At 37.7% G+C, this 25,843-nt stretch overlaps 1 protein-coding gene across 1 annotated transcript in view; it reads right to left on the bottom strand.

The window, feature by feature from the left end:
- gad3 (glutamate decarboxylase 3) overlaps positions 1-25,843 on the bottom strand; it is a 97,595-nt gene that overhangs the window by 10,401 nt on the left and 61,351 nt on the right. The window contains exons 8-11 of the mRNA XM_039753155.1: positions 23,216-23,270; positions 17,134-17,250; positions 12,513-12,577; positions 12,347-12,425 (exon numbers count right to left, since the gene is read on the bottom strand). Coding sequence (XP_039609089.1) covers positions 12,347-12,425; positions 12,513-12,577; positions 17,134-17,250; positions 23,216-23,270 — 316 coding nt within the window. The remainder of the gene's footprint in view (positions 1-12,346; positions 12,426-12,512; positions 12,578-17,133; positions 17,251-23,215; positions 23,271-25,843) is intronic.

Below are 25,843 nucleotides of genomic sequence, written 5' to 3'. Positions count from 1 at the left end.
CTCATCTATGAAATTGTAGCAGTCCTACATGATTTTTGTCATTTGTTCAGTCTGTTCAATTGTTTCGGCTAGTTGTCCTTTTACAAAATTGTGAATTGTTCACTGTGTAAAAGCAATCACCAACTGAAATAGAATGGGGGAAGACACATGATTGACAGCTGCTGACCCTCTGAGGTGGAACTTCATGTTTACAGTAAAAAGATTTCCAGGTTATTTTTATATCTAGAGGAATTTAGACCACGGTGGTTGTTCTCCATCTTGATTTAATTCTACAAACCCCTCCATCTTGATTTCGTTTACCAAGAAGGTTTTTCAATAATACTTCTAGTGGCAAGGGACTTCTAAAATTTACCTCATCACAGTTCTACTGGAGGACATTTTCTCTGGATTCTACCAGGAAAATACTGCTGAGCCTCAGATTGGTGGGCCTTTTATTTCCTGGATAATTTACTTTGGAAAAGTGCCATAACGTCAGTCATTCTGTTTGCATTAATTTTACTTTTTGGCCAGCTACATCATTTTCCTTCATCTTCTCAATTACAGTTCCAATCTGAAACTTGTGTTTACTTTGGGATTATTTTACGAATTGATTAAATAGTGAGTTTATTGCCTGAGGAAAGAAGGAGGGGCAAATGTCTAGTGTATATAAATATTTGGTTGTTTTTCCATATCTATTAATTCCTGTATATTTGCGGGCACTTTCTATAATTTATGCTTATCTATAGTGATCTTTCACCATTATATTTTGTGATTTACTATCTTTGCATCATTGACTGGAGGAAATGACTGTGGAAAACTAGTGAATGGAGTTCATAGCTGACTTTCCCTAGTGTAGCTTTTTCTAGGCCTCAAGCCTGGAAGTGCAGCAGCTAGCAAAGATGTTTTGAGTCAGTTGTTAGAAAGTCATTCCCAGCTGATGTAACTGTCACGCACTATTGCAATATTTTATTCTGCTATTTATTATTTTGTCACCTGATGCTTAGTTTAAACTATTTTTTTTTTTTTTTTTTTTACTTTAATGACTTTGTGGTACTTTGAACTTGAGAAAAGCATGGCTCTCTAAAATCCTGTGATAAGACAAGACTTAATTCAAGAGATTTTTTTCAAGTCCTGTGAGATGAGACTTTGAGTGGAGGGCGTGACTTGGAAAAAATCTCATGGCCAACCATACACACGGTACTCTCACCTTTCATTCATATGAATGCTTTTGACAAACAGTTCCTCCACTCTCGGGTCTTATAAATTTTATAGCACCAAGAAAAGATTAAGTCAAACAAATTAACGCCAAAAATGACAATCGGTTACACGGCAAATTGGTTAAATCCGTATCAATAGACTATGCTGAAACAGTTGCTGGTGATTGTGCGGAAGATGAAAACATCAAATTATAATATCCCGAAAAAGTCGTTTTATTTATTAGGGAGAAAGAAACAATATTCACTCACGGGCAGTTATACTTTTCGTTGTCCAATTACTCGCTGTAATATAAAATAGTTAGGCCTATTATGCATATGTAACTTCCCATGAAAATAATCAGTTTAAATTGTACATCCGCTTCCCCATATGCGACTGGCAGAGCCCCCTAGTTATAAATAAAATGTATAGTAACAATAGTTATGAGACAGCATCAGTAGGAACTGGCATTCCATGCTCCAAATGAACAGCTTCAGAACCAGTTGCAGGAAACACTTTAAAAATGGGAAGTTGTGGTAAAACAAGATCTTGAGTGTGTTAATTTTATTTAATTGTTTCGGTTCATAAGGGTACAAGGTGAAAACTTGTGTTAGGTTAATCGATGATTTCTGTTTAGCAGTTGCACAGTAATCTGCAAGCACCAGCTCTGGTTGAGCAGCATAAAAGACAGAAGATCAGTGCAGAGAAGGAGCAGATGTCATTTGAAAGTGAAATGGAGATAGAGGGATTGCGGGCTGGAGATGGAGTGAGATGAAGGAATGGGCAAAATCAGCCTGTCTACCTATTAAAATAAGAGCCAAACCAAGGACTGCGTAAAGAGTCTATAAAAGGTGGCTGCATTCTCATAGGCGGAGCAGACAAGAGAGGGAGACAAAAGCTGGAACTTAAATTAGAAGGGAGGCTCGGGACACGGTGAAAACCATGAAAGGGTGCTGCGAGAAAGAGAAATGGGAAGAAGAGAACATAAAGCATTTTACCTTTCCACTGTTTGTGCTATAAAAGTATGTATGTACAGTATTTGGAACATCTGTTTATTCTTACCCCAGGGCACAGATTTTTATGTCATGGGGTTTATGGATTTACTTAGTGACTTTTGAATATGTACGGTTTGCACACATGCATCCCTTGGATTCTCAGTTTTACACAAAAACGGATTTTAAAGAAGTCTGCTCCCTTGCCCTGGTCCTTCCAAGGTTTATGACTATTGATAACCTAAATAAAAAAAATATGCCCATGGCCATGGGTCAAGGGTATCACACAACCCTGCCATAGTTGTACAATTTCCAATTAGTGTGGCAATAGTGAGGACTGCAAGCTATCTAAAACAGCAATGTAAAAGAGCATGAGTCCATTGGGTGAAAAACATTGAGCGCCACATAATGTTAGACTATTATTAATTGAATATTCTGTTGAATGTTTATACCGGGTCAATCAGTTATCTATACTAATAAAAGGCAAAGCCCTCACTGACTGACTGACTCATCACTAATTCTCAAACTTGCCGTGTAGGTAGAAGGCTGAAATTTGGCAGGCTCATTCCTTACAGCTTCCTTACAAAAGTTGGGCAGGTTTCATTTCAAAATTCTACGCATAATGGTCATAACTAGAAGCTATTTTTCTCCATTTACTGTAATGGAGTTGAGCTCGAAAGCCGTGGGGGGCGGAGTTTCATGTGAAATCATCACGCCTCCCATGTAATTACGCAGTACGTAGAAAACCAGGAAGAGCTCCAAAAAGCGCTTAAGAAAACATGCATTATATAATTAAGAAGGCAGCGAAACAATTAGAAGCGAGCCAGTGACATATAAAACCATATTCAGCGGCTCACGTGAACTGACACAGTGCGCAGACAAAAAGCAACAGGTCCAAAGAGTGCTGAACAAAAACCGAATTACACTGCTACGCTCAAATAGATAAATCACATGCCGTGGCGCAATAGCAGAGGCTTCACCTCTACCGCCGAGGTTCGATTCCAGAGAGGGGATGCACGGAGTATGTACGCACGCATTTTTATTCATTTTAACTTCGCATTCCCTTGGTTTGAGACGTATGAAAGAATATGCGGTTAACGCAGAAAGACCGGGGAGATGAAGCGCTGGTAACACAATAAACTACAGATCCCATAATGCAGCGCTTCAGCTGCCTTGCCGAACACTTACCACGTTAATCAAGTCTAGCTTATGATGCTGCAAGTTATTGCGAAGCTAGCCCACATGATGCCGAAGAGAAAAGGTGATTCTGAACATAGAGCCTTTAAAAACCGAAGGGAGGCTGAGTATATGTTTACTGACATTGCCGGTAAACCCGTGTGTCTCATTTGTGGAGCTAATGTGGCTGTAATTACAGAATTTAATCTAAGACGGCACTATGAGACAAAACATCAAGATAACCTGAAAGACCTGAATGCAATGCACAAGATACAGAAAGCAGAAGAGTTAAAGAAGAATCTGACACTTCAGCAGACGTTTTTACCCATGCAAAATCACAAAGTGATTTCAAGTGAAGCTACTTTTATGTGAGACACAAATGCACCAGTGCAACTTGCCCCACTTTCCCTGTTGCCAAATAATGTTGAACCAAGTCAGGACAGCGGTGTTCCCAAATACGCATTTTGCTGATAAACTGAGCGCACTGCGCACTGAGTTCGCACGGCGCTTTGGTGACTTTGAACAACAAAAAAAAGAAATTTTCAGTTGTTTCCCAACCCATTTGCCGTCGATGTGGAAACTGCACCTGTGCAGATTCAGATGGAGGTGATTGAGCTGCAGTGTAATGGCACACTGAAGGCAAAGTACGATACTGCAGGGCCCGCACAGTTTATTCACTCCATTCCCGCAGAAATTCTCCAGCTCCGTCTACATTGTGCATGTTTGGTAGCACATATCTGTGTGAGAAGCTCTTCTTAGTCATGAAGACTAACAAAACAGCACACAGGAGTCGCCTCAATGATGAGCACCTCCAGTCTATCCTGAGAATCTCCACAACACAGAACCTCACACCAAACATAAACGAACTTCTTACCAAAAAAAGATGCCAGGCGTCCAGCTCTGATAAAATGACATAAGAGCAAAGACAACTGAATGATTTCATTTGTTATTGCTGAAAAGAACAAATTTTATTTATATTTCCAGGTTTTGTTATGCACCACGTTCATATTTGAATTTGTATAATTTTCACAGGATATATTTTTATGGACAGCAAAATCTTTTGGGATATTTAAAAATGTAAGTTTATTTTTTATATAAAATTACATAAGAGTAAAGAAATTTGCATGTTTGTTCTTTTAACGTTTACTTTATTTCTAACTTGTATAATTTAGACAGAATATATTTTTATGGGGAGCAAAATATTATAAGTTATTTAAGGTTTGAATTGATTTATTCCGGAATAATATTCTGTCGACTAAATAAAAATTCCTTCTATTTAAAATTTAAATAGAACTTTAACAGAAACGATAGTTCATAATATCCACGCAGACTTACACATAAGAGCGGGAGTCATCCGTTTTAACAAGCAGCGTATTGCACTGATACGAAATAGCCGGTCCATTTAATTATTTAGGAATGGATAAAGATATATATATATATATATATATATATATATATATGCCAGCAACACTCATGACAATGACAAAACAATTACATTGTCAATCATGTTACGTTATTATTAAAATGTTTACTTTTCTTTTTCATTACTTCTTTAACACACTACTTCTCCGCTGCAAAGCGCGGGTATTTTGCTAGTTATTTTATATTGTACTAGCCAACCCGCTGCGTACCATACGCCACATAATTATGTATTGATGGGTGAACATTTCCTGAAAGACACAGTTGTCCAAATGGGGTGGGTTTGAGGATACGACTGTAAGAGAATGAAAAGATGGAACTTTGGAGAGAGCAACATACAATTGTCTGCGACTGAAAACTGGAGGACCGTCGCCGCGCCCTCACCTCCCAGATCGAGAGACGAGGCTGGACGGCGTAACTCTAAGATCGCCAAGGTAGTGCAGGTCGATCGCGTTGCATTCAAAATTTTTTTTTTTTTTAAAATGTTAGTCTATCATATATCCTCCCAATGACGTTTGCCATTTGATTGACATACAGGGCGGCCAGTCCGAGATCTCTTTTCTTCTAACACACTGGTCGTCTCGCACGCATGATCAAACTCGTGAGCTACTGCAAAACTCCGCCCGTGATCTAGTTAACCTTCCAATTTATATTGACTAAAGAAGGGATTTAAAAAACTTGTTTGGGGAGGGTACGTGCTGGATGTGGAACTGGAAGAGGATTTTTTCTTGACAATGTCGCAATTGAAGTGCGTTTCTCTGATCTGTCAATCTATCATTGCTATTCCAAATAAGCAAAATGTGGAAAGGCACTTTTGAACTTGTTCATAAAAACTACGAAACTGACGTCCTTCCAAAAAGCGATCTGAGAAAGACAAAGGAGAGGGAACAAAAATCGCAGTTAAAATCGGACAGCCGCCATTTTTCACTCGGCTGAATTCAAAAGCTCCTTGACTGCATTATTCGGCTCTACTTATTTATGCAAGTCAGCCTTTTCCCCACTTGAAGATTATTAAATCCAAATACTGTAGCGACCATAAATGTATTGAATTGTTATTGTGCCATAAAGGTTATTCAGTTATGAAAGGTACGACAAGTATACTCAGTGTATATCACATACACACTAATAAAAGGCAAAACCCTCACTGACTCACTCACTCAATCACTAATTCTCCAACATCCCGTGTAGGTAGAAGGCTGAAATTTGGCAGACTCATTCCTTACAGCTTACTTACAAAAGTTAGGCAGGTTTCATTTCGAAATTCCATGCGCAATGGTCATAACTGGAACCTATTTTCCCCTATATACTGTAATGGACATTAGCTTGACGGCCATGGGGGGGCGGAGCTGCGTGTGACATCATCACGCCTCCCACGTAATCACGTGAACTGACTGTGACCGCAGTACGTAGAAATGAAGGAAGAGCTCCCAAAGAGCGCTGAAGAAAAACGCTGAATACTTTATTCGCGAGATACAAGTTTAATGAGAAGACGCGAGTTATAAACGAGACTTTGGATGACTTTGTAACGGAGTTCAAATTGCTGTAGCGAGAAACTTTTAACTGCCGGGTCTTAGCTAACATTAAATAAAGCCGTGGACATCGCAACATCACACAAGAGAGCAGCTCATGTGAACGGACTGAACGCAGTACGAGTGATCACTTCCATGCATCAAACCTGCTCAAAAAAAAAGGCACTACACAATTGACAAGGTGATGGCTTTCTATGTTGTTCGTTTATAAAACAGCGGAGAAGCTGTGTAAAGGCTGTTTCACAAAAAACCAGCGGAGCGTCTTGTATGAGCAGGCAGTCAGCTAAAGAAGGGAATAAAAATCTATATAATCGTAATAAACAAGCAAAAAATAACGTACAAGCCGCGGATTAAATAAAGGAAATGGGTACCTGAACAGTAAAGTCTCGAATAGCTACACAATAACTATAAGAATCGTAATAAACAATAAAACAGTACAGAACCGCGAAAGCAAGGAGAAACGATGGCCTTATATGGCATTCGTTTATAAAGCAGCGGAGAAGCTGTATTATATATAGATTCATTTTACCTTCGCACCCCCTTGGTTTGAGAAGAAGTATGAAGAAATATGAGGTTAACGCAAAAAAACAGATCACCAATTGAAGCTTTATGAATAATGGATACTTTATTTACCATCAATAATTGTTTTGGTAAAGCCATACTCAGTGTAATCCTCCTTCCATGTTATAATTTTTCTGCAACTAACCATGATTAAATTAACGGTAAAAAAGTAAGAGCGAAGCGAGGGTGGCTTATTCAGGCAGGCAGGCGACAGCTCAATAGCTCGAATTTGGATATAAGTAGGTTCTATTTAGTCGCCAGAAATATCTTTGGTAGGAATGGAAGTTGAATTTAGTCTTTAAATTTCTATGGTGAAGAAAAATTTATGCAATGATGAACTAAATTTAACTTGCATTCCTACTAAACATATTTCTGTCGACCAAATAAAAATTACTTATATTTAAAATTTAAATAGAACTTGAACAGATACGATAGTGCTGCTTGGGTATTATGAACTAAGTGCACGTAAGAGCAGGAGTCCTCTGTTTTAACAACCAGCGTACTGCACCGATACGAAATAGCACTGCCCATTTAATTATTTAGGAATGGATAGATAAATTAAGATTTTGTACAAATAAATGTTTTTAATATTTCTTCCTTGATGGATTCTGGCTTCCCCAGCAACAGCTGCTCGCACCCCAAAGGAGGGAGGGAGGGAGAGAGAGGCCAGCAATACTCATGACAAAACAATTACTTTGTCAATCATGTTACGTTTTTGTTTGTATATATATATATATATATATATATATATATATATATATATATATATATATAGCTCAAAAGAATTAAAGGAACACTTTTAATCAGAGTATAGCATAAAGTCAATGAAACTTATGGGATATTAATCTGGTCAGTTAAGTAGCAGAGGGGTTGTTAATCAGTTTCAGCTGCTGTGGTGTTAATGAAATTAACAACAGATGCACTAGAGGGGCAACAATGAGATGACCCCCAAAACAAGAATGGTTTAACAGGTGGAGGCCACTGACATTTTTCCTTCATCTTTTCTGACTGTTTCTTCACTAGTTTTGCATTTGGCTACAGTCAGTATCACTACTGGTAGCATGAGGCGATACCTGGACCCTACAGAGGTTGCACAGGTAGTCCAACTTCTCCAGGATGGCACATCAATACGTGTCATTGCCAGAAGGTTTGCTGTGTCTCCCTGCACAGTTTCAAGGGCATGGAGGAGATTCTAGGAGACAAGCAGTTACTCTAGGAGAGCTGGAGAGGGCCATAGAAGGTCCATAACCCATCAGCAGGATCAGTATCTGCTCCTTTGGGCAAGGAGGAACAGGATGAGCACTGCCAGAGCCCTACAAAATGACCTCCAGCAGGCCACTGGTGTGAATGTCTCTGACCAAACAACCAGAAAGACTTCATGAGGGTGACCCAAGGGCCCCATGTCCTCTAATGGGCTCTGAGCTCACTGCCCAGCAGCATGCAGCTCAATTGGCATTCGCCATAGAATACCAGAATTGGCAGATGCACCACTGGTGCCCTGTGCTTTTTACAGATGAGAGCAGGTTCACCCTGAGCACGTGACAGAAGTGAAAGGGTCTGGAGAAGCCATGGAGAACATTATGCTGCCTGTAACATCATTCAGCATGAGCAGTTTGGTGGTGGGTTAATGATTGTCTAGGGAGGCATATCCATGGAGGGTCACACAGACTACTACAGGCTTGACAAAGACACCTTGGCTGCCATTAGGTATCAGGATGAAATCCTTGGACCCACTGTCAGACCCTATGCTGGTACAGTGGCTCCTGGTGCACGACAATTCCTGGCCTCATGTGGTGAGAGTATGCAGGCAGTTCCTGGAGGATGAAGGAATTGTTACCATTGACTGGCCAGCACACTTTCCTGACCTAAATCCAATAGAACACCTCTGGGACATTATGTTTTGGTCCATCCAATGACACCAGGTTGCACCTCAGACTGTCCAGGAGCTCAGTGATGCCCTGGTCCAGATCTGGGAGGAGATCCCCCACAACACCATCTGTCATCTCATTAGAAGCATGCACGGATGTTGTCAGGCATGTATACAAGAACACAGGGGCCATACAAAGTGCTGCGTACAATTTTGAGTTGCTGCAATTACCTTTTGGCAAAATGGACTAGCCTGCCACAATTTTTTCACTCTGATTTTTGGGGCGTCTTTGAATTCAGAGCTCTGTAGGTTGATCATTTTCATTTCCATCAAACGATGTGGCATCCTTTCGTTCCTAACACATTACGCAGTCTATATCAGTATAGATATCCAGGAGGATTTCTTTTTCCCATTGAGATCTGATGTGTTTTCAAAAAGTGTTCCTTAATTTTTTTGAGCAGTTTGTTATATATATATATATATATATATATATATATATATATATATATATATATATATATATATATATATATATATATATATATATATATATATATATATAATTTTTAATGTAGTTAGATCATTTTGACCTGGTCATTTTAAAATTAGCTCGCAAGACAAAAAAGTGTGGGCACCCCTGTTCTAAGATGTTGGACGCCGACTGCGCAGGGGTCGCGTAACTATTTAGCATGAGTGAGTCTCGCTAGTTATCAGAATTAACCAGACAAAATTACTCCACCAACTAAGAACGGCCATGCATCAGCACCCACAGAATCGATAAAGCTATCAATCCTCTCCGTCACCGGGCCGGGTTACGTTTTCCGTGTTGAGTCAATTTAAGCCGCAGGCTCCACTCCTTGTGGCGCCATTCCATCAATTCCTTTAAGTTTCAGCTTTGCAACCATACTACCCCCGGAACCCACAGACTTTGGTTTCCCGGTTGGCTACCCGGCGGGTCATGGGAATAATGCCGCCGGATCGCCAGTCGGCATCATTTATGGTCGGAACTACGACGGTATCTGATCGTCTTCGAACCTCCGACTGTCGTTCTTGATTAATGAAAACATTCTGGGCAAATGCTTTCGCTCGAATTGTTGGTGGGCGGGGCTCTGTCATGCGTATCACATGGTCTGTCTTGCGTGCTGCTTCTTGCGTGCTCTGGTCGACTGCTTAGTGAATTATATATTCTTGATTAATGAAAACATTCTTGGCAAATGCTTTCACTCTTGCTCAAATTGGTTGTGGGTGGGGCTCTGTCGTGACTATCCCATGGTCTGTCTTGCGTTCCATGGTCGGCCGCTTAGCGAATTGTTGGTGGGCGGGGCTCTGTCTTGCTTACCATGGACTTCGTGAATTATTTATTTATATAGATCATTCACAACAGCCTCCATTACATGGTAGAACTATAATAATTGTGAAATGCTAATTTCATCAGCACATATAAGAAATATGAATTCAATGGCAGCTGCTGTATACTGAAAATATGTGAAAAGTGCAACTTCATCTAATCAACTCTGTTCACCTTCATCAATTTCAAAGGCACATAATTTCATATGCAATATGAGGACTGGAAGGTAATAAAGCTACTTTCAATGAGTCACTCTCATTTTCCTTATTGTTTCTGTATAAAAGGGTAATTTCTATTTCACTAATTTGAAAAACTGAAGTGCTGATAGGGAAAGGAATCCCAGGACTACAATGAAATAATATGGGCTATTGGGTGGCATGGTGGTGCAGTGATAGCACTGCTTTCTCAAAGTAAGGATACCCAGGATCATGCCCTGGGCCGTCCCTGAATGGAGTGTGCATTTTCTGTCTGTATGCTTGGATTTCCTTTCAGTTTATCCTAAAATCCAAAGATGTTAGGGTTAGGTGGATTGGCAACACTAAATTGGGGAATGCATGTTCACTCTGCGATGGACTGACACCCTGTCCTGGGGTTGGTATGCTGGCTGGGATAGGTTCCAACCCACCACAACCCCTCTCAGGTTTAAGCAGGCTTAGAAAATGGTATGGTTATGGGTTATTACGGACTATGTGGCAAAAAATAATATTTAAACTTTCCAATAACAATTAGAATCGATGTGAATGGTGACATTCCACCTGATGACACAGACTCTCTCGATTCACTAACACAATGTCGTACTAGTATTTCTGAATGGATGAATAGTAATTTTCTCAAGCTAAATAAAGAGAAAACTGAAATTTTAGTGATTGGCAATAATGGATTCAATGAGGTTATCAGAAATAAACTTGATGCATTAGGATTAAAACTCAAGACGGAAGTAAAAAACTTAGGGGTAACTGTTGACTGTAACCTGAATTTTAAATTGCATATTCATCAGACCACTAGGACAGCATTTTTTCACTTAAGAAACATAGCAAAAGTTAGACCTCTTATATCATTGAAAGATGCAGAGAAATTAATTCACTCTTTTGTTTTCAGTCGCTTAGATTACTGTAACGCACTCCTCTCAGGACTACCCAAAAAAGACATAACACATTTACGACGAGTGCAAAATGCAGCTGCTAGAATCCTAACTAGGAATAGAAAATCCGAACACATTTTTCCAGTTTTGATGGCACTACACTGGTTACCTGTGTCTTTCAGAATTGACTTTAAAATTCTGCTTATGGTTTATAAAGCCTTAAATAATCTCGCTCCAGCTTATATATCGGAATGTTTGACACCCAATATTCCAAATCGTAACCTTAGCTTCTCAAATGAGTGTCTCCTTACAATTCCAAAAGCTAAACTTAAAAGAAGTGATGAGGCGGCCTTCTGCTGTTATGCACCTACAATCTGGAATAGCCTGCCAATAGGAATTTGCCAGGCTAATACAGTGGAGCACTTTAAAACACTGCTGAAAACACATTACTTTAACATGGCCTTTTCATAACTTCACTTTAACTTAATCCTGATACTCTGTATGTTCAATTCATCATAATAACTATTCATGGTGGCTCTTAAATCCGTACTGACCCCTACTCTCTCTTCTGTTTCTTTTTCCGGTTTCTTTGTGGTGGCGGCCTGCGCCACCACTACCTACTCAAAGCATCATGATGCGCCAACATTGATGGACTAAAAGCCAGAAGTCTATGTGACCATCATCATCAAGTCCTTCTGTGAGAGCCCTAAATACAAAGAGGACTGTTTCTTTTATGTTAGGTTGAATGCCCAGAGGGGACTGGGCGGTCTCATGGTCTGGAATCCCTACAGATTTTATTTTTTTCTCCAGCCGTCTGGAGTTTTTTTTTGTTTTTTTTTCTGTCCCCCCTGGCCATTGGACCTTACTTATTCTATGTTAATTAATGTTGACTTATTTTATTTTCTTACTGTGTCTTTTATTCTTCATAATGTAAAGCACTTTGAGCTACCTTTTTATGTATGAAAATGTGCTATATAAATAAATGTTGTTGTATTCCACACAATACCACAACTATTGTACCACATTACAAAACAAAAAATGACTTAAACTCGCATATTGCTCTCAAAAAGCAGTTTCACCTTACAGCCACATAAAATAATTATCACACCTCCTTTTTCAATCAAGTAACAAAGGCTGTTGTGTTTTGCAGAGTATCTAATTTCTTGCTCAAGAGATACATTTACTTGTTCTGTGACTCACCTTTTCTCTTACAAGTATAGCAGAGCACTGTAGGGGAACACCAAGCATTTTGTGAGGATTCCATGTAACTGATTTAGCTCTAAAACGAAATGCAATGTAACAATTTTTACCACTATTTACAAACCACATACCTTTATTCTTTGAAAAATAAGAGACAGTATTTTACCTTTCAATGCCAGTAAGCTTTTCAGAGTGTTTCTGGGACATCAAAAGTCCCCCTCCCCAGGCAGCCTACTCAAAAAATAAAAAAGTGATAGATTTATATTTTCCTTTTTATCTGTTTACTCTACTAGACCATTATAAACAGCACTTTTTTTAATGGGCTAATGATTAGAGAAATTTTCAATGGTTCCGAAAGCTGTCAAAATATTGAAGTTTAGTGATCCAATAGAAGTGATGCAAGAAAGATAAAAAGAAATCAGTAACATTTGAATCTGCTTTTTTTTAACCTAAGATATGAAATAAGTGAGGAAAAATGTGATATCAGGAGTTTAAAAGGGTAGCTTGCGGAGATGCTGATAACGAGCAATTAAAAGTTGAATTGGCTATAATGTGAATAATAAATGGAAAATTGAAAAGAATTTCTTACTCCAACTAATCAAAAATGTTTGTGGTTAGACCGAAGAATCAACTATACACAGTGAGGCATATTGGAAGGACACGAAGATAAATAAATAGCCTATTAAAAATACACTTTTTAGAAAACAACTTAGATGTATTCAGAATAGAAGTGGTCATGAAAATCTAAAGATGATAAAGAGATGTAATGCAGAAGATCCAACAGAAGTAGTGTTGAACAAAGTGAAGGCAGCATAATGTTGTGGGTGCCAAATGAATGATACAATTGTACAATTTTGATCATATAGAAAGGAGGTTCTTTGAAGGCTAGAAAGAAAATGTACAACAGAAAGACTGATCCATAAAACAGTGGCTTTTAACAAGCAATCAAGCTTTTGGAGCAGACAATGATGATGCTTGAGAAATGGATCAAGGGTTGAGTAAAAGTCATTTAAAATCAGTTTCTTTTATTCCAGACAAAAGCAGAAGGAGCATCAGCATATAAGAAAGAACCTGCATTATGAATTTGCAGATCAGGAGGATTTTTGACAAGGTGTTACTCAGTAAAATGGGCAGTAAAAAAAATTAAATATTGATGGATGGTTAGTGTTTCAATTAAGTGAATGATTAAGTGATGAACAGAAAACCAGATCAAGATAGTGATAGTTTTGAGATCCATCCGGAGTTTGTTTGTCAGTGACAGTGATGAAAATTATGGCCAGAATGCCATATTGCATTTGGAATGTATGCAGTCCTCTTCATCTTTTCATAGTTTGTTATAGTGCAGACTTATCTTCAAATCTTTTAAACTCCATTATTAGGCAACAATGAAAACACAAGAACTACTAAGCAAAAACAGGATTTTCAAATTTTTTGCAAATTCACTAAACGTAAAAAAAAATGGAAATATCAGTGATACATATACTGTATTTAGACCCTTTAGTCAGTACTTGGTTCATGCACCTTTGGCAGCAATTACAGCCTAGAGTCTTCTAGGTTATGATGTGACAAGTGTCACACACCTGGATTTGAGAATATCCTGCCACTTTTCTCTGTAAAAAAAACTCTCAATCTGTGTCAGGTTGGATGAGACCATCATTGAACAGCTGTTTTTAGGCCCCTTGATTGGGTTCAAGTCCCATTTTAGGACATTCCCATAGTTGTCACTAAGCTAATCCTGTGTTGTCTATACTGCATGCTTAGGGTCACTGTCCTGTTGAAAGGTGAATCTTCGTTTCAGGCGGAGGTCCGCAGCTCTCTGGAGCAGATTTTCATAAAGGATATTTACGTACTTTGTTCCACTCAGCATTCCCTCAACCCGGAGTAGTTTCCTCAGAAAAACAAAATCCACAGAATGATGGTGCCAACACCATACTTCACAATTGGAATGGCATATACACAGGTGATGAGCTATGCCTGGTTTCTTTCTTTCATTAGACCAGAGAATCTTATTTCTTACAGTCATAAAGAGTCCTTTAGGCGACATTTTGCAAACTCCAAACAGACATTCGTGTGTCTTTTAAATAGGAAAAATCTTCCTTTTTGTGACACTGACATAAAGCCCAGACTGCTATAGAGTTGCAGAGATGGAATTAACTTCCAGAAGGTCAACCATCTCCACATAAGTTTCCTGAAGCTTAACCAGAATGCCCCTCAGATACAAGTTAATTTCTCTTACAAAGGCCCTTCTCCAATTACTCTGTGTGCCTGGATAGCTAGCTCTAAGAAGAGTTGAGGTTGTTTTAAACTTCTTTCACTTAAAAAATATGCAGGCGACTGTACTTTTGGCAATCTTAAATGCGCAGAAATCTTTTGTAGCCTCCCTCAGGTCTGTACTCCAAGTTCTGCAGGCAATTCCTTTGACACCTTCGCAGAGTTTGTGCTCTGATAAACATTGCCAACTGTGGGACCTTCTATAGGCAAGTGTATGTCTTTCCTAATCCTGTCCAATCAATGATGATTAGCACAGGTGGACTCTAAACATCTCAATGGTCAACAAAATGAGATGCACCTGCATCAAATTTCAAGTGTCATTGCAAATGGTCAGAATACTTGAAAAAAGCGAGTTTAAATGAATTGAGCATAGGGCTGCAACATGACAAGCAAAGGGGTCTGAATACTTTTAGAATGTACTGTTTAAAGAATTTCCCTAATGATTTTTATTTTTGAGGAGCTGTACTGAGAGTATAAAGAGAATCAGAACTGAAAGAGAGAACATTAACATAAGTGAAAGGCCATCAAGCTGATGTTTGGCATCAAAGGACTGAAATGTGTGTATGGCTATGTGTCATGTCTAGTTATGATGCTCTGTGGGTTCTCTCATTAGGATATTTAATACATTGGGTGAGGTTTAAAATAAAAAGTGATTTGGGATATTCTGCAGACACAACACTCGGCTGTTTTCAAAAATACATGAAAGGTATTTCAGATGATAAGTAAATAAGTAAATGTAAGGTTAGATATTACACCTGGACTTGTTAAGATTAAAGTAGAAGTGTTCCGTTTCTGTATTTTGAAACATAATAAATGTAAAGATACTCGTATGTGCAAATTTGGTCATGTATAAAGGAATGATGCAATGCTCAGTCACATTTTTTTTTTTATCATATTGTGTATAATGTTATATGAGGCAACTATATTTGTCTTGAAATGCTTAGGGTTTGATACTAAAGTATACTATTAGGCTCTAACAATGCATGTTGCTGGTTAATGTAATGTTTTCTTTGAGATAATCCAATAATGAAGAAGGCTGTCTTGAGCATTCCTTGCTATTGCTCATGCAATGGAATATTGATACTGCAACAGTATCATTATCTTTTAAATATTATGTTAACCATGCCATAACAATGTGCTCCATCTTAACCAATTTATACAAACTCTGCACCCATATTCCACTGTCATTCTGACGTCAACATGAAATGCTAGGTATGGTTCTGGCCTCATACTTGTTCAAGTCTTTCACATTCTGCTCAGCTCTAACCATGCAACATTTACATGAAGGGAGGAGCATAAAACAGAAACACACATTAGTGACTGAAGTGTTTTATTGTTCTTGTGTTTTGACATTGTGACTATTTGCTGTCTCACATAACTTGCCTTTGGTTTGCTTGAATTGTATCTTCTGCCACGTTACTATATTGTTACTTTTTATTTGGGTCACTCAAGTACAAAACATTTCTGGTTATCACTCCTTATAAAAGGTTTCTGGAATACTTCACCTGAATCCATCTCCACACATTGTGGGGAACCGTTTAATTTATTCACTTCTGGATCATCTTTAGAGTCGTATTCAAAATACATTACAGTACATGTTTCAAAGGCTTGATGAGCCAGAGGAAGAAAGAGAAATTTGGTGCAACTCCGCTGAGAAGTTGAATGTCATATGGGAGTAAATTTATAAATAAATGAGATAAGAATGATTAGATGAATTTGTTGAATGGTTTAAAAGGAATATAAAATTTTGAGAAGGGGTTAAATTTGGAAAAATATATCATTTTGTGTGGAAAGCCTGAAGTTATTTGTGTGAGTGAAATCAAAGTTGAAGGACATAAAAAAAGTGCATCATGATGAAGAATGATATGAAGCTAAAGATGTTGATAATTTAATGTAATATTGCTCAAACTGGGCAAATATAAAGCATGGGGTAGAAAAATGATTGTGGGTCTAAATTCTTTAAACAGTGTTAAGTAAATTAATTTGAAAAGTATGAAATCAATTTTGTTGAATGTAAGACAGCAAAATGCTAAAGTCAGTAAGAAATGTGAAACAATATTACAGAAACTTGAGTTTTGGAAGCGTAGAACCTACAACAGTGTTATGGCAGAAGCACCTGCAAATGGTTCTACTTTCAGCGCATGACTGGTTGTTCATTGTTTCTTTCAAATATGCGTAGCTTGAAGTGGGTTAAGAAACTGGATAGATAGAATATGTTGACATGTACTATGAAGCCAGGATAACCAAGATGCAGTAAACAGGAAGAATAATAACTGAGTTAAGAGAGAAATATTTTGTCCAAGTTAGAAATACCTATATACAATAGAACATGTATGTAAATTTAATAGCAGTGCTGGCAAATTTTAAGTATATTCATTTAAAACACATGTAGTCTTCTAGTTTTACAATACATAAAGAGAAAGGAACAAAATATTTAAAGTTATACTAATATTTAAGATTTCTCAAAAGATTTCACATTTCATAGTTTTAATCACTGTAATGTTTAATATACATACATCAACATGCATCCACAACTGGTGCTCTTCACAGATATCTGCAATTTCAGGAAGTGGATCAATCGCTCCATAAACTGTAGTCCCAGCAGTGGCATTGACATACAAAGGAATGCATCCCTGAAAAGAGAAAATTTGTGATTTTTTTTTTATCTATCCATCCATTGTCCAACCCACTGAATCCAAACACAGGGTCACGGGGGTCTGCTGGAGCGCTATATATATATATATAAAAATAAATAAATATTATATAAATAAATAAATATTATATATATAAATAATTTATTATTTTTTTTTATATAAATATAGCACAGAGCTCTTTGTTTTTCCCTGTAATTAAAAGCAGAAAATGGCAAAAAAAACTAACAAATCAAACACAACATGGTCAAAACACCAAGTTACTCCTGGTGCCAACTGTTTAGTAAGCCCTTTCTGAACTAACCAGTGATCCGTGTGTCCAGCAAACACCCCCAATCAACCCATCAGAGCTCTACCTCTAACCTTTTGTTCACACACTCTCTCTTTTACAATGATGCATTGCCACTTTATAAGTTACATCCTTAGCCTCAGTCATTTCCCGAGTGTCATTTCACAACCTATAAGTATCTTTCAAAGTTCTGAGACTTACTTTAAAATGTTAAGATCTGTTTAGTACAACACTCTCCAGCAACCCCTGTTTCCATTGCATCCCTGAGCCTGCCTCAAAAATCAGTGCTAGTTTAATAATCAGTAGGATAAAAGTGCATCTGTTCAAATGTTGCTGCAGTACCAAGAAAATAGGGTATATAATTGGCTTCTATTTATCATTTGGAAATTCTGCCAGAAAATCTCATTCTTGAGTACTTCTAGCACAAATATGGTTTACTACTCCCTTGTTTTTATATACAGTATATTAGATTGCCTCAGATTCATCATTTTAACTGTTCCATACCTATGGCGTCTTAAAGAGTTAAAACACATATACATGCACTTTCACATGTATAAATATACATATACTATGGCTTTATTGTATATATGCCTCATGCTATAGGTGTACTTGGTGCTTTCCAGTAAGCCTTTGCTGATATTTACTTTTATAATGTGTTATTTTGTCACTTAGCATTATGATAGTATGAGAAGTATTTTAAAATGAGGAGGGGAAAACAAATTTCAAATCGTATGCACAGTGCTCCAAGAACATTCCACAGCATTTCGCAGGAGTCATAATTTTAACATTAAATCATTTTAAATTTTCTTCTCCATTTCACGTGTGTTATAATGCAAAAGATTTATGGCACTCACTGTGCTATATAAACAGAAAACATGCCAGTATATTGTGATAAACATGTTTGCTCTAATTACAGCTTCATCAAACTGACAACTTGCAGACAACAGTGGTTGCCAAAAAGATGATTACAATGGTTTGTCTATGCAGTGATACCAGTAGTTTTGCCTCTGAGCCACCATTAGAATAAAAAAAGTGTGGTAATAATGAATGTAGGAGTTATGAATGACAATTATGGACAGGAATATTCAAATAGTAGAAAAACTCCTAACTGTAGCGAAACAGGAGTACAAAAGTGATGGAGGCGTGCCACTATTCCTAAATGAGTAATATGTACTTTACACATTTTAGTAAATGTATGGGTTTGACTTTTTGGATATGCGGTTATCCAAATACAGGAAGCTATTAAACTGATCATTTAGTTATCTTCACATTGCTAAAGTTCTGTTATTTTTGGAGAATTAATCCTTCACAAATCCACTTTTCTTATTCATTAGCCACTGTGAAACCCATACAGAGATTCTCTAAACTCAGTATAAAATATACATATGCGCATACATTTTGGACCATAGTGTACATGAGAAAAAACAAAATACTGTAAGAAACTCAAATGAGTTAATGGAATTTCACTATATGCTAATACGTGCTTTATATAAAATTATTGGTATTCTGTATTTTCTACGAGGCCCACATATCGTAGAATTTGGACAACAAATTAGGTGAGAAGCAGGTAGATTTATGCAACTAAAAGTGAAGCAGTTTTTGCTATCCTGGCAGGTTATGAAAGGAGACTGGCAACAGTATTTTTTTACTGCTTTATAAATTGAGCTCAGTATTTGGCAAGTAAAATTACTCAACCAAAGACAGATGTAGAATTAGTAAAATTCAGAGTGACAATCTCCAACAAAGTACTGTAAAAGAGAAGAATACCAGCTTTTTCAATAGAGAACTTTAAAGAGGCAGCTTCCCAATGGCCGGGAAAGCTGCACAGAAATTGACAAAATGAGAGGAATCAAGCCTTAAGAAAAAAAAAAAAAAAAAAAAAAATTACTAAACGCTGCTCCCAACATTTACCTCCTTTTGCGTTGAGTTAACCACAAGCCAAGCAAAGGTGCTACACTGTTTGAAAATGTATGGTGAACGAAAAATACATGAGCTAAAAAGAGTGAGATTTGAAAAATATGCAGCTCAATGTACATCTTACAGATAATTACTTTATTTTCCAAAAGTACTGTTAATTGCAAGGTAGCTTAGAGACACCATGGTTATATAGTAGCTGCTGCCTCAAGCTTACTAAAACTGTTTTAGTACTTCTTTTTACCCATAAAAAAGGTAGTAACTATTTTTTGTTACATTTTTGGGAGATTCCAAGTTAATTAATGTATACTCTTACACATAAATATTATAGTTGATATCTTCTATTAGGCAAGCTCTCTTTGGGGTGGGGGGGAATAAAAAATACCAAATTTAGTTTGTCAATTTTTAAATATAAAAGAACAAAAATATAAATTTTACTGAATAGTTCATAATTCAGTACTGATTTTGCTTGTATAATAATAATAATAACAGGTCTACAAGTATCACAGCTTAGAAAGAGCTTGATGTTCACAAAGGATATTTCTTCACAATTAACTGTACAATCAAATAATTAAAATCAGGCTAATCTGCTTTTGCAATATTAGAGAGAGTCAAAAGACCCAGACTTACTAATTCTCAAAAATGTTTGTTGGTTATTGTGGAATTGTTTTCATTTTGACAATTAAAGTTAAGTTTTTATACAGCATGTAAATGATTTTAAACTTGCAAAGCATTCTAAGTGATAAAGGTTTCTCATTTTATTATTTTATTGAAATTACTGGTCATTTAAATTAGTTAAATCTGAAGTTCCAAATATATTAAATTCAGTACAGACTTTGAAAAATGCAGTATTTGCATTAAATCAAGATTGACCGACTAGCACATTTTTATTAACCCCAGCCCCCATTTCTTAATATAAATAGCAGGCTTGATCTGCAGTAGTTTTATGCCTAATAACCTTCACTATTTAAATTCATAAATTCATCTTGGATATTATTGATTCTCAATAAGATTTATAAAAGCACATTTTATAAAACTAGATCACAAGTAGAAATGGTTCTAAAAGCAATAGGTCTTAATAAACTAATGCATTTGTTTAACAATATAAAACACAAATAAAGGATTTACTCAATTTATTGATATTATTTAGTGTGTACACGATCTACATTGTTATCACCCTTTTTGTTTTCTTTTTGAAGTGGCCAAAGTAATGTAGGGAATACCAGTGTTACTTCATTATGCTTAGACTGGAGGTGCTACTAGTTTCTATGCATTTCCATTGGGTTTTTGGTTTCATTCCACATTCAGAAAATGTGCAGTTAGGGTCAGTCACACCTCTGAATTGCCAATTATATCCCTGTTGTGGGCCCTAATTCCATTTATGGAATAGCCAGGCAAGGGCTTGGTTCCTGGCAATCCTGTACTACCCTGGAGATGTTACATATTTAGTTGCGCACGACTATACAGGGGGCAGCACGGTGGCACAGTGGGTTCGCTTCCCAGGTCCTCCCTGTGTGGAGTTTGCATGTTCTCCCTGTGTCTGACGGGTTTCCTCCTACAGTCCAAAGACATGCCGGTTAGGTGAATTGGCGATTCTAAATTGTCCCTAGTGTGTGCTTGGTGTGCCCTTGGTGGGCTGGCGCCCTGCCCGGGGTTTGCTGCCTGCTTTGCGCCCTGTGTTGGCTGGGATTGGCTCCAGCAGACCCCCCCATGACCCTGTAGTTAAGATATAGCGGGTTGGAAAATGGATGGATGACTATACAGAGTTCATTATTCAGCCATGTTAGACAAGTACTGTAACAGCCGGATGTAACATTATGATTTTCTTTTGATTAGTTTTTTTTCCCTCCCCATTAACTGTTTTGAATGATTTTTGTTATGACATGTACTTTAAACATTTACTTTTAAGGCAAAGCAGTAGTTACTGCTGCCACATCAGAGCTTTAAGGAAAAAGAAAAAAAAAAAGTTGGTCTTATCTATGCGAGGTATGGATGATCACCTCGAGCCTGCACATATTTTTCCCTGGTACTCTAGTTTGTCATGATTATCCAAAAGACTTGTATATTAGGCTAATTAGCAAACCAGAACTATTTTTGAGTGTGCGAGCAAGTGTTCTCTAAATGCACAAGTAATTACCACACATCCATTTCTCTCCATTATATAAAAAAAAAAAAAAAATCCTGGGACGAGATGAGACTTTAGCCTAGGATGAGATGTGACTTTTTCAGAGAGATACTTTCAAGTCCCACGAGATGACACTTTGTACCAAGAGATTTAACCATGCCTGGGGCCGTAAAAAAAAGACAAAGAGTAAAAGAGACAGTAGAACGTCATAAAGAAGTTTAAAAACATTAGCACGGTACACATGCAGAGCAGGTTGGAGATAATGAAAATACTGAAATTTGAAAGTCTCAAAAAATTATAGTAAAGATCACATTAGTGCAAACAAATGGAAATGATTACTCTGTGAAATAATGTAACAGCAAAAAGCAATCGTATATATTGTTCAGCTTTAAACTTTAAGTTGGAGACTTGATCATCTAATTAGTGTTGCCATCAGGGAAAAGTAGTGTTTCTTCCCAATGTTGTTTGGTGAAAGTGAAATCCACATACACAAACAGCAGAGACATGAAGTGGCTGGCGCGTAGCGCAGAGCAGGGAGTTGGTGAGCAAAGCGAGCAAGGGGCGAAGCCCCACAGTTTATTAAAAAAATTAAAAGACAGAAAAAAGAAAAACATTCCTATAAGACACCCGAGGCACTGTATACCAAGATGTTGCTTGGCCACCATGATCTTCTTTAAAATAAGTGGTCAATATAATCAGAAAAGATAATAATAAAATGCAGCCTTGCAAATTCTTACTTTTGAATAATTTTATTTCTCCACATTATTCTGTTACCATTTGATTTTCAATAAGACATTATATATATCATCTTAAAACTGCAACTCTTTCAAAGTGTTCCAATGTGTTCTGATTAACACAGCAAGAATGTTTCAAAAACTTTCTTCTATTCCTCATTCAAGTAACTGTTTTTGGGATGGTGGTGTAGTGGTTAGCATTGTAACACTAGATTTAGTGTTCAGCTTTTGAGACCCTTATTGATTTCACAAGTTCTTAAGTCTGTGTGAATATTAATCTGTATTATTAAAATGGCATCAAGTGACAGTTGGTTTCAACTTATGTTTGGAGTGGAATCTCATTTCTCCTTTATTCTGAACGCTATAAAGCTTGTATGAGAATATTATGCCTTGTTATCTTTACTATTTAGGTAAATCACTATGAGAAGGATACTATAGAAAATAAATAAAATTCACTCCATCATTATGCTGTAACTGAGACCCGGGTTTGCTTCCCGTGTCCTCCCTGCGTGGAGTTTGCATGTTCTCCTCATGTCTGCGTGGGTTTCCTCCGAGTACTCCGGTTTCATCCCACAGTCCTAAGACATGCAGGTTAGGTGGATTGGCGATTCTAAATTGTCCCTAGTGTGTGGGTGTCCTGCGGTGGGTTGGTATCCTGCCCGGGATTGGTTCCTGCCTTGCACCCTGTGTTGGCTGGGATTGGCTCCAGCAGAAAACCCGTGACCCTGTGCTTGGATTCAACGGGTTGGAAAATGGATGGATGGATGGATGGATGGATGATGTTGTAACCGAGGGGGAAAAAAAAAAAAACTACTTTAATCTGAAGTACTGAAATGGTGTTCAGCTTTTGTTTTTTTTTCCCTTAGGTTGAAAGGTTCTACTTACTTTTTCCTTTGCTTCCAGGATTTTCAGCTTCAAATCCGATGGAATCATTTTTCCCCTAAAAGGAAATGTACGAATGTAGATATTACTCATAAAATGCATTTTAATGTTGCATTTAAACATTGTAAACTACTCAACATTACCTAAATGTCAGCGAACAGTATTACATTTGCTCATTATTCAATGTGTTGAAATTATATTTTTACAATTTGAACAGAACAGGTGAGAAACACAGTCAAAGCTTTCTCGTTTAGCTTTTAATCTTTGTTTCTTCAGACAAAAATAAAAATACTGTATTGGTTTTAAATTTGTGACTAAAAACTATTAGTAAAACTGCAATTACCAATGTACCAGCTGAACTAGTACAAATTGTTACCAAGACTTGTTCATTTTAATACATAACCACTGTTCATATTTAAGTGTCTTTTATACAGATTCTATGAGTACAATATTCTTTAGTCTTCATTCTAATGAAAAGAACCTCCAAACCTGTAATAGATATCTTCTGGGACAATAAGGGCCATGACAAAATAGTAAGGAAAATGCTTGATTAAAAGAAAATGTAAAAGAATTGCCTGAATTGGAATTTAGATACTTAGTTGAAAAGCAAACATGCTAACCATCAAACCGCCATTATAAGCTGCACAGAACTGTTTGGTAGATCACACTGTAGGATTTGTTCCCCCTGAGCTGACCCCACAATGCCCTAGGGACAGCAAGTCTGAAAGATAAGATGCTTGACCTGTTTTTAATGAGAAGTAGCATAAATACCTGTGTGAGGATTTGCAAGTCTTGAAAAACAGAGACTTGAAAAACACATTTGTATAAAAAGGACAAACAAAAGAAATTGTTTTAAAGATGTAGAGAGTTTCACAGAAATCAATACACAGAGACTGTTGTACACCCCCGGAGAAATTGCAGGTTAAGGGCCTTGCTCAAGCACCCAACAGAGTAGCATTTCTTCTGTCACTGCCGGGATTCGATCCGGCAACCTCCTAGTTACCAGCCCAGATCTTTTAGCCACAGCCAACAAAAAACCAATATATAAACTGCATATATGCTGGGCAAGCTAACGCATTATTATCGTGGTAACGTATTCATTAACGCCAGAATTTTTTTTAATCACGTGTTAACACAGTTTTTGTTTATTATTTTGAAAGCCTCAGTCTTATTAGCGATTGATAGAGATCAGCGATCTTCTTGTTACAGCTCTTTTCGATACGCTTTTGCTAGAAGGACAGTTAGCTCTGTTGATTTGACCGACTCCCTGTGTGTGAATGAGTAGCGAAGAGCAAACGGCTTCTAAAATGACATGTGGAGAGATACCAAAGTGAATGCTCAAAGCAAAATAATCCATGGATGACATTTTTCATGTTATTGCTGAATCGGACTCCGATTTTGACGCAAGTGATTTGGAGATGTAGCCTAGAATGAAAACAGAAGTGAGGTACCGGCATCAGCTGAACGGTCCTGGTCACGGTGCTGAACACGTTTGTGCACCTGATGCACCAATGGCAACGTTAGCCTGGGAGGACAGACACGAGGATAAGAGGTTAATGCGTCTCACTACAATTGCCTGTGCACCTGTCTCACAAAGACAGCCAGGCAGCTAGGCTTCAAATCTCACAGCTTGGATTGCTGCGGTCATAATCAGTTTGAGTTTCAGGGTTTGTTTCAATTACGACAGTATTTGTAGGACTTGTGTTGAAGAGACATTCGGAATCTGTCAAGAGTTGTAAGTATACAACCGGTTTCATTGATAACTTCACATCCAGCTTTTGAGAGTTTAAACATTCATAAACATCAAAGCGACCACTACTGAAATTGTCACCTATGAATCTGATGTTTAAGAGGCATTGGCGGTTGTCGAAAGGTGTAAAATATTTGGCCATTTCGGTACACTTGAAAGCGACAACTGAACAATTCAGCGGCAGCCATCAACTCACATGCAGAACCATAGGTGAAGGGCTTAAGCATTTCGCTCTTATAGTGCTCCTGTGTAGTATAATTATCTCCTGAACCGTCATCAGTCCACACCGTGAACCTGTCCCAGTCATTCAATACATAAGACACAATGTTCCTCCGGATATCAAGAGAGATCCTGATATGGCCGTGCAATATGTAACACAGAGAATGGAAAAGGCAGGCACCATCTCCAGGCATGGAAACCACTCGATAAGTGACAGTTCTTTGATCGATGGTGATCACCTCGATAGACATGTTAATGGGGGTACGGTTGGAATGATAAAGGAAATGGGTACCTGAACAATGTAAAGTAAGTCTAAAATACCTACACAATAACTATAATCATAATAAATGAACAATAAAACAGCGGAGAAGCCGTGGATTAAATAAAAAGGCTGTAGTTATCAGCAGGGAGACGTGAATCCCGTGGCGAAGCAAGGAAGCTAATGTAGAGACCGGAGCGACGGACAGCCTATATAGGCAGGCAGCCAACAACGTGGTAGGCAACGCGAGCTGCAGGCTATGGACGTATATAAGTTGGATTCAGTTAGCGTTTGGAACCCGCGTACCAAATTTCTTGAAGATGGGCCCATAAGTAACAAAGACCGTTGAAAAGTTCAATATGGCGGCTGACAGTGGAGTCATACCACCGAAATAAGTACGTAC

This window comes from Polypterus senegalus, chromosome 5, assembly GCF_016835505.1.
Source record: "Polypterus senegalus isolate Bchr_013 chromosome 5, ASM1683550v1, whole genome shotgun sequence".
NCBI classification, from domain to species: domain Eukaryota; kingdom Metazoa; phylum Chordata; class Cladistia; order Polypteriformes; family Polypteridae; genus Polypterus; species Polypterus senegalus.
The sequence above is the reverse complement of the archived record's forward strand: the minus strand, read 5'-3'. Positions and strand labels throughout refer to the sequence as shown.